We start from the raw sequence: 9,595 nt of genomic DNA, 5'->3' as shown, positions 1-9,595 counted from the left end.
GTGATATTTCAGTTTTTCTTTTTTAATAAATCTGCAAAAATGTCAACGATTCTGTGTTTTTCTGTCAATATGGGGTGTTGTGTGTACATTAATGAGGAAAAAAAATTTACTTAAATGATTTTAGCAAATGGCTGCAATATAACAAAGAGTGAAAGGGGGTCTGGGGTCTGAATACTTTCCGTACCCACTGTAAGTCATTATAATCCGTAATTATGTCCCCACTACAAATGCCTAATGCCTCGTTCATAATGGGTTTTAATGTTTTTGTCTCATCGTTCCAGCCGGACGCGGCTTCACAGTATGGTAGAGGCGTAACATTTCCGTCACACGCTTGAGGTATTCAGCCAATCACAACGCACTGGATAGCTGGCCAATCAGTTTGTAAAAATCGACGCGTTTCAAAAAGGCGGGGCATAGAGGAGAAACGATAATGTACAGTATGTGGAAAATAATGTGTTTTTTAACTTTAAACCGCATAAACAAATTTCATTACACCAAATACACAAAATAATGTTATTTTTAGCAGCATCATGTGACCCCTTTAAGTGTTAACGAGCTTGTTACTGAATTGCATGACTGAAATATCAGCAGATAAAGCTGAGAGAGAGAGAGAGATAGTTTTTGCTATATATTCTATTCCCTTTTTTGCTATTATTACTTGTTTGTATTCATGTGTATTCTAATGTTGAGAGCAGTCAGTGAGAAAATATTTTGCTGTAATGTTTAAGTCCTATACTGTGTTCATTAACTAGGATGTTGCTGGAATCAGTACAGCCAGAGACCCCTGGTCTTTCAACACCAGTGCTGTGAGTAAGGATGCTACAGTACACCAAGCAGAGACCGGGAGGAGTATGGTAGAGGTAGGAAAAACCCAACAGACAGAGCATTGTTTGCCAGACACATACATTAAATGTTTAAATATCTGTTACATATATGGTACTGCTTATATTATTTCACCATCTGTACACAAATGTAAGTAGTGAATGCGTGTGTCTGTGGGTGGGGCTGTGTCGGTGTGGTAATGTGGGCCGGTGTGGCTACAGTGCCAGGGCTGAATTTTTGTCCCAGTCCGCCCCTGGTTGCTCCAGAAAATCGGACCTTCTATTAAAAGGCGAGACACAAATTACCGGGAAGCCATCAGCTCGGAAAGCCGGTTCAAGGAGTACTTTCGGATGAGCAGGGCACAATTTGAAGTGTTGCTTCAGAAAATCGGACCTTCTATTACAAGGCGAGACACAAATTACCGGGAAGCCATCAGCTTGGAAGAACGTCTCTCCATTTGTCTGAGGTAACCTATGTGCATAGGTGAAATAATTATTATGCTTACATTGATATTTTTCTCATTAATCTGAAAATACCAAGGTGTTTTATCAGTGAAGTAAAAATAATATATTTGTCAAATATTTGTCTCGTAGAGTGTAGCATAATTATTAAGTTTCTAGGTATTTATGATTCAGTAATACAATATATTTTATATTTCAAAGCAATATTTTACATATCTGAACTCATGAATCATTTAATATAATTAAAGCATGTGTGTGTATATATATATATATATATATATATATATACACATATGCACGCACACATAAAATTTATGACCCATTGCAACTTTTTTATTTTATTTCAGGTATCTATCAACAGGAGACTCATTCCGATCAATAGCTTTCAGCTACAGGGTGGGTTACTGCACAGTGGCAAGAATTGTAAAAGATGTGTGTGAGGCAATATGGTCTGGCATGGTCCAGGAATACATGCCTTTCCCTGAACAACACCACTGGAAGAAGATCGCTGAAGACTTCCATAGGCTATGGAACTTCCCCAACTGCCTGGGAGCAATTGATGGGAAGCATGTTGCAATACAGGCCCCATCATCAACAGGGTCCATGTATTACAATTACAAAGGGAGCTTCTCCATCGTCCTCCTAGCAGTAGTTGATGCCAGGTACCTTTTCCGGATGGTGGATGTGGGGGCATATGGGAAAAGCAGTGATGGTGGGACCCTCTGTGCCTCTGACTTTGGTAAGGCCCTCCCCCTTGACCTGCCAGAGGATGCACCTTTACCAGGAGCAGAAGACCTCCAACCTGTGTCACATGTATTTGTGGGTGATGAGGCTTTTCCTGTGAAGAAGAACCTTCTACGACCCTATACAGGAAAACAACTTGACAGGGAGAAGCGTGTGTTCAATTACCGTCCTTCCCGTGCAAGGAGGATGGTGGAGTGCACATTTGGGATCCTTGCTGCTCAATGGAGACTCTACCACAGAGTGCTTGGTGTTTCACCAAAAGTTGCTGATGCAGTGGTGAAGGCCACTTGCATCCTTCACAATTTCCTTCGCTTTGAGGATGCTGGTGAAGAGGAAGGAAGTTGTGTCCCCCTGCCATTAGAGCAGCAGCTTGCTATGCAGCCCATCCAGCGAGTAGGCAGCAACAACGCCTCTAGGGAAGCACTAGAAATTAGACAGAGGTACACCACCTACTTCTCTTCTCCTGCAGGTGAAGTTGCATGGCAGCATTCTGTCATCTAATGCCTTGTAATGACTCCCACTACCATCAAGACAACCTTTAGCATGAATATCAGGACCACTACCATCAGTAACATCAACATCAGGACCACCACCAGTAGTATCAAGAAAGGCTCTTTTAAGAGCCACCCAAAACCTTAGAAAATGAGCATATTTCCATTTTTGCTTTCACCAGCAAGCTATACATTGCAACAAAAATAAAACACTGACCAAAATTTAAAGTAAAATAAATGACTGGGAAAGTAGATTAATTTAAAATATATTTTTAATCATCAATTTCCATGTACAGATTCATAAATAAAACAGTGTCATAAAAATAAATATAAAAATTGAAGCAATTACAGCTGTATATAAGTATTTCTGTGTTTGTCTGTCTGTCTGTGTGTATGTACGTATGCGAGTGTTTTACTAATTGTCAGAGGTAAATTCTGCCTCATGTAAAATCTGTTGGAATTTTATTTTAACCTCTGAACAACGGCGTGGAGGAAGGCGTCTCAAAGCCCCAGATAAACTTAAGAGAAAATGCTCGTCATTTTTTTTTTCCTTGCCCCCCGACTCAAGAGTCAAATGTCGCCCAAGGTTAAGGGTATGAGTACTTATGCAATGTACTTATTTCAGGTTTTTTATTTTTAATACATTTACGAAGTTGTGGCAGTTTTGTTTTTGCTTTGTCAATATGGTGTATGGAGTGTAGATTGATGTGGGAAAAAAGTACTTTAAAGCAGTTTAACATAAGGCAGCAACATAACAAAAAACGTGAAAAAAAATGAAGGGGTATGAATACTTTCACAAGGCACTGTATTTCCATATACTTTAACATTTTAATATACTGTTCAATGTAAAGTTGTTGTTTTTTTTTGTTTCTTCAATAAAAACGCAATTTCTAATGTCATCCACTGTAATTTTGTGGCTTTTTTTTGTATTGGTTCAGGCACCAGTACCATTTTAAAAGTATCAATTTGGCACCGGTATTGTAAAAAACCCAAATGATACCCAACCCTAATTAGAATCATTAAAACGCAAAAGCAGTATGCATCTATAACGTCACATTCAGTAAGTCATCCTAGCTGGCGTTAGCTAATTACCATAACATTATTAGCCTATAGTGTGCTGTAACAACATCTGGTTAGCTCCACAAGTTTCTACGCCCATGTCGTTGGTCTTATCTATACCCTGGACCTCTGTAAAGCCCCAAAAATGTGCAGTTTCTCAGCCCAGTCCTCCACAAGCCTAATCCAAGAGGCAGAAAACTTAAACCGCTGCCCGTAACAGCTGTTGTGGTGGGGGTGAACTTCCAAACCGAAAACATATCCAACTTCTGTCACTACAGCAATGGTAGGTGAGCTGTTTTCATGATTTATAAATAATGATAGAAATACCAAATATGATAAACCGTGCAACTTACTGTGGTGTTGGAGTACAAGTAATCTAAATTTGTATGACAAGTAGATGTGAATTTTGTATATTGCAGAGCTTTGTCTAAAGTGGCAAATGAGGATTTGGACAGGGACACCTGTGAGCTACATAGCAAACAGGCCACCAATAGATGCAGTAGGTCAGGAAAAGTACCCTCTTGCAAGTGGTTTGAGCTACCAGGTAAAACAGTGATACAGATTAAGACTGGATTATTATCATTACAAAAGAAAAACATTCACACTAACAAGAATCTGAAAGGTTAAAAATGGGATACAAAATGCAAATTTATTATAATAACTTGCGTGACAGGCAGAGAGAAATCATGGCCATGAATTAACTGCAGCACTTTGCTGTCCCTATGTGGGTTCTTCAGCAACTTATGCCTGAATGCTGTGTCGCTGGAAATTAGACAACATACACACCACAAACCATATCTGATTTATATTTTCTAAAATGTAATTAGGGATTCTACCAGACACTATCTTAAATTTTTTGACGTTGGCTATTGCTCTATCTACATGCACTTTGTGTTTGGCTATTTTTTTTGCTATCTGAACATCTGGGACTGGCATGTGAAGATTTGCAAACGGAGGAATGTTTAGTTGAAGGCCAAGCTCCTTCACATCTTTCTCAATGAGAAATCCCTTATCCACCATCAGCCCATCACCTCTCTTAAGGTGGCCACACTGAAGCAGACCTTTCAGTAAATCTTTGATTTCGCACCGTCTAAACAGCTCTTGGTCAGAAATTGATCCTGTGTATAGCGTAGATGCAAACATGATGGAGCCATGAGGATCACAGGCTATCAGAGACTTGAGTGTGTTAGTAGACTTACGGTTAGAACAAGTCTGACTTTGTGCTGACAGTGAGCTAGGTTTCTCTATCTTTATCTCTGTGCAATTAAGAATGGCAAAAGTTGTTGGAAACTCTGCTTTGTAGTTGTCGGGCATGTTTTCTGCAATGATGTCCCTGTGTGGCCAAACAGACAGATTACATAGCCTGTCATACATGAAGTCAATCCATGAACTGAATAAAGTCCTAACACTTTGCATATCAGTTTGAAATTTGAAAGCTAGCTCTTCCAGGTCGAAGTTTTGTCTTAGTTTCATAAGTACAAGTAGAAATTGTTGACGTAAAGGCATGTGGCGGATGTGCCTGTTCAGTTTATCACATGTCAAGGGGATGTGTGTTTGTGGGACTGTTTCATTATCTGGAAGGGCGAAAAATCGGCACAGTTCGTTAAATTCATCGTAAGTGAACCCAGTGCAGTATTTGAAGTAGTTAGGGACACTGCTGTTATTTACAGTCTCTGGTGTTAGTGGGTAAAGAGCCTGATGAGCTTGTATTTTCTCTCTTAGCAAGTCATTTTCTTTTTCTTTTTGAGCAAGAAGAGTCTTCAGTCTTTCCAGTTCCACCTGTGTTTCTTCTGTCTGGGGTTGGTCATCTGTGCACTCTGGAAACATAAGAATGAAATGATTTAAACTAGTGTGTTATTAACACAGGACATAAACACAATGTAAATAACTTACAAACATTGCAATATTTTTTTCCTTTTCTTGTGTGTTTGTGTTGCTTCCGTTATTGGACAACACTTGGCCAAGATCCTCCCTGTCAAACCCTACTGATGATCTTCCACTTTTCCCTTTGTCACCACAACCAAGCACCTTCTTTACAGCCCTAACAAAAGACCAGATGGAATGCTACAATGCAATGACGGTCTCAAAGTCTGAATCAGAGGCACTGGAGAAAGAACCCAGACAACAGAGCATCAACAACAATTGGCACTCTGTCCGCTCGCCTCATCTTACTTCATCCTCTTTCAAGAGAGCATACTCCAGGAAAGCAGACTAAGAGGCAGCTTGCCACCAGTATGCTGAGGAAGAAGACAACACTGCAAACCAAAGCAATGAAGAAAGGCCTGGAGCTTGAGCCAGTTGCTGCAGCCCAATACACAAGTCTACATGCCCTCCATTAAGGTACATCTCCTGACAGGAAAGTCCTTCAGTATGGCTACAACAAAAGCTATGGACTTTTAGAAATAAAGTGCCCAGACCAATACAGCTCCACAGGTTGTCAATACCTCCAGAAGCACAGTCTCAAACGTTACCATGAGTACTATTACCAAGTTATAGGACAGATGGGGATGACTGGGATACCATGGTGTGACTTTGTGAAGTTTGACAATGATTACCATCTAGAACGCATTCACTTTGATGCAGAAATGTGGGAAATAGGGCTGGGTGATTCTTCAGATTTTATCGATGAATTCGAATTTAATGTTTTGCCATGATTTTATTTTTTATAAATTGAGGAATTCACCATTTTGAACAGAAATAAATATTACCAAACGTTAGAATTAGACACTTTGACAATATGCCAATGATAACAGTAAAGAGAAAAGAATGATCCAACTGCTTGTCAGCAACAAAGATGCGACGCGGGCAGTGGGAAAAAAAATGCAAGATGGTAGTCGAATATCTTTTAAATTGAGTGCCACTATTTTAGAATGCCGTTTAATGCATGAGGTGCTGCAAGAGACGCGAGCGCAACAGTCAAATGCGTCCATGTTTACATAGAATAAACAATGGAAAAGCAGGTCAATCAAATAAAAAAAAAACTGTAAAGAACTACTACTGTGTGTCTGATATTTCATGTTTGCATCATGGTGACAGGCTGAAAGCTGCTGGTTTTTAAAAAATTTTATACAGAACTTTTATAGTTAACAATAGTCTACTGGTGTTATACCTTCAGTCATTCTGAATTTGAATTACCTTGACTTGAGAATTTTTTTAAGCTTTTTCCTTGTATTATTTCAGAACATATCATATGCATAAGACACGTTTGTACAAGATGTAGTTGTAGATCATGCATCTTTGCAAAGATATTTAACAAGTGATTTGTTTAACATTTACATCATGTTGACAACTTCATGTGTGGTGCACTTGGAATAGAATTTTCTTTTACTGGAGCAGGGGTCACCAGACCGGTGTCCTGCAGAGTTTAGCTGCCTGTTAATTTCAAGTATAGCTAGCAAGACCTTGATTAGCTAGTTCAGGTGTGTTTGATTAGGGTTGGCGCTAAACTCTGCAGGACACCAAGTTTGGTGACCCCTGAACTAGTGTCACGTTGCACACACACGAGGAACGAGGAGACGCTGGAGACGAGACACACCTGGGATCAATGAACCATCATGGGGAACACCTGGGACAAATTAAACATGGGAAAGGAACACCTGGGGAGCAAGACAGACAAAACATGGAACAGAGTCTGACAACTAGAGGGTTATTAAAGAAAAAGTTACTTGAATCATGTTGTAGTTACTGTACATTTTCAAGTTGACTAGTTAAAAATCGTAAAAATCAGTCAAATGTTCTGAGAAACAAAAAAAACAAAAAACCCCCACCAGATTAATTTTTTTTGCCATATGTGGGGAAAAAATGAAAACTAAACTACTTAAAAAAAAAAAAAAATGTCCTACCAGCCCTGTGCAGTTAGAGTAGGGATGGGCGATACCACTTATTTTGTTTTCGATACGATACCGATACTTTTAATGGCCAGTATGGTCAATATCGATACTTCTAAACTGAACTTTTAAATTATGAAATTTATTAAATTACTAAGAGTAAAATGGGTAATAATACCCACTTAACTTTATATTTGAAACACATTTTAACATTCAATTCTTAATTGCAACTTATTACGTTATATTTTTGTTTACACATGGTTTAAATATGTTTACTGTAGTGGTAACCATGGAAATCTACAAATAGTATAGTTAAACTATGGTCACTTTAGTAAAACCATGGTTCATTTTCATAAGGGACTGCCAGTGACAGGCTGTTGCATGCATAAAATGCAACCTTTTTATTCTGAGAGTGTATGATTTATATTAACATTAAAAGTTCATATTGATCATGTTCTATTCTGTAATGTTCAAATTTAAATAAATGTACTGCACAAACAAGGCTACAATTTCAATTTGTTTATTGTGAAATAACTCAAACATGTATGTTTTTTTCTGCACTGTTCTCGGCTGCCGTTCCCAAATACATCAATGCTTTCTTATGATAGGCTACTTTTGGGAAACGCAGCTCTGTTTGAATGCACTGTCAGAAGTGAGTAAACGCTCTCTGTGATTGATTGATTCTGCCTTGCAACATTTGCGTGTGTCCAGATGAGCAAGAAAATAGTTCCTTCCTACACAACTATTATTTAATGCATATTGTATGCATTATTTTTTTGATAAATAAAATCACTGGTAAATAAAAACACCTTAGTATAGATATTTTTTATTTGTGTATCGATACTTTTGTTACTCGCATCAGTATCGATATATTGATTCTTCAGGATCGATTCGCCCATCCCTATTAGAGAGATCACTGTAACAAAAAACAAAACACATACCCATTTTAATGACAATAGTACTCTCCTCTGTAGTGGTATCCTCCATGATTGATTCTGCTACCATCTCTTTTTTAATAACAATGGAAACGCCTTGTAGATCACACCTGTAAAAATGATATATACATTTAATATTTCAAAAATAATATGCTAAATAAATAATAATAACCTCCTGGGACCCAGAAATAGACTTTTCATCTCTGTAGGGGACATTATATTTTAGTGAGTCTTGATATCCTGAAAAGAGCACATTCAGGGCTTTTCATAAATACCAAATGTTTGGAGATTTGACTATGACCACGCCCTCTTCTTAGTCTTTAAAAATGGCTGACATTAATTTAAGGATCGATCAAACATAACACTCTTATGGAAATATAATATTTTGTAATCATCATTTAAATCTGACCCATTTTTAAAATTGTTTGTCATAAATCAGCATCTCAGGAAAATTATATGGGGTTTCAAATCAAAATATGACTTTGTTACATAACAGGACATCAATTTCATACATGTCCACTGTAAAGGACACCAGGACTTAAAGCATGTTTATTACACATTTTGGGAGACACAACAAATGAATAGGGAAACAAATTATATTTTGAATAGGGAAAGAAATGATATTTCAATATTCCTATGAAATATTAGATATTGTCATGAAAATCTAGCCAATTATTACTCCCATTATTACACTTCTTTTATCATTACGTTGCCCCAAGAACACATTAATATGCAAATTAGATGCAGAGTAAAGATAGATTGTATATACTGGGAAAACCCTCTTAGGCCATTTTACACACATATTACACAAAGCAAAATTATATATCAAATAATTATGTTACATCTTTCATAACATAGTTGAGAATCATCTTTATACAAACTTTGGTATAAAAAAAAATCCTGAAACCTAAAAATGTATTGTTGATTTAAAAAAAAAAATCCATTGTTTTTGCCTATTCATGTCATTTTTTTTTTTTTTGAGTCCTGGTGTCCTCTACAAAGGACATAGCATAACATATGAATAAAATATCATTTTTCAAAATTCATTAGTATGTGCTTTATGAGTACTAATAAACGGCTAATATAGTAATATGCAAGCAACTAGTTAATAACTAAAGTGTTACATTAAATAAATAAATAAATGTTTGCGCGTGTGTGCGTATATACAGTATTGGCTAGAGGCAGCTGGCACTCCTTATGTGTATGTTCTTTATGGGAAAATGCTTAGGCAATTTAGCTTATTGGGCTCATATTCT

At 37.4% G+C, this 9,595-nt stretch overlaps 1 protein-coding gene across 1 annotated transcript; it reads right to left on the bottom strand.

Moving 5' to 3' along the window:
* Positions 1-3,444: 3,444 nt before the first annotated feature.
* Positions 3,445-8,446, bottom strand: LOC107687940 (uncharacterized). Its single transcript, XM_016485430.1, has 2 exons — positions 8,346-8,446; positions 3,445-5,394 (listed from the first exon to the last, which is right to left on the bottom strand). Exons 1-2 carry the CDS (start codon positions 8,407-8,409, stop codon positions 4,319-4,321), a joined length of 1,140 nt encoding a protein of 379 aa, XP_016340916.1. The 5' UTR covers positions 8,410-8,446; the 3' UTR covers positions 3,445-4,318.
* Between the last annotated feature and the right edge of the window lie 1,149 nt (positions 8,447-9,595).

This window comes from Sinocyclocheilus anshuiensis, unplaced genomic scaffold (genome assembly GCF_001515605.1).
Source record: "Sinocyclocheilus anshuiensis isolate Anshui unplaced genomic scaffold, SAMN03320099.WGS_v1.1 scaffold421, whole genome shotgun sequence".
Taxonomy (NCBI): Eukaryota; Metazoa; Chordata; class Actinopteri; order Cypriniformes; family Cyprinidae; genus Sinocyclocheilus; species Sinocyclocheilus anshuiensis.
The sequence above is the reverse complement of the archived record's forward strand: the minus strand, read 5'-3'. Positions and strand labels throughout refer to the sequence as shown.

Bases quoted from the DNA above. Each gene is read 5' to 3' on its own strand.
- LOC107687940 (XM_016485430.1), bottom strand. From the start codon at position 8,409: ATGGTAGCAGAATCAATCATGGAGGATACCACTACAGAGGAGAGTACT. The intron at 5,395-8,345 runs GTATGTGTTTTG...TTATGTTTCCAG, and splicing joins TACTATTGTCATTAAAATGG to AGTGCACAGATGACCAACCC.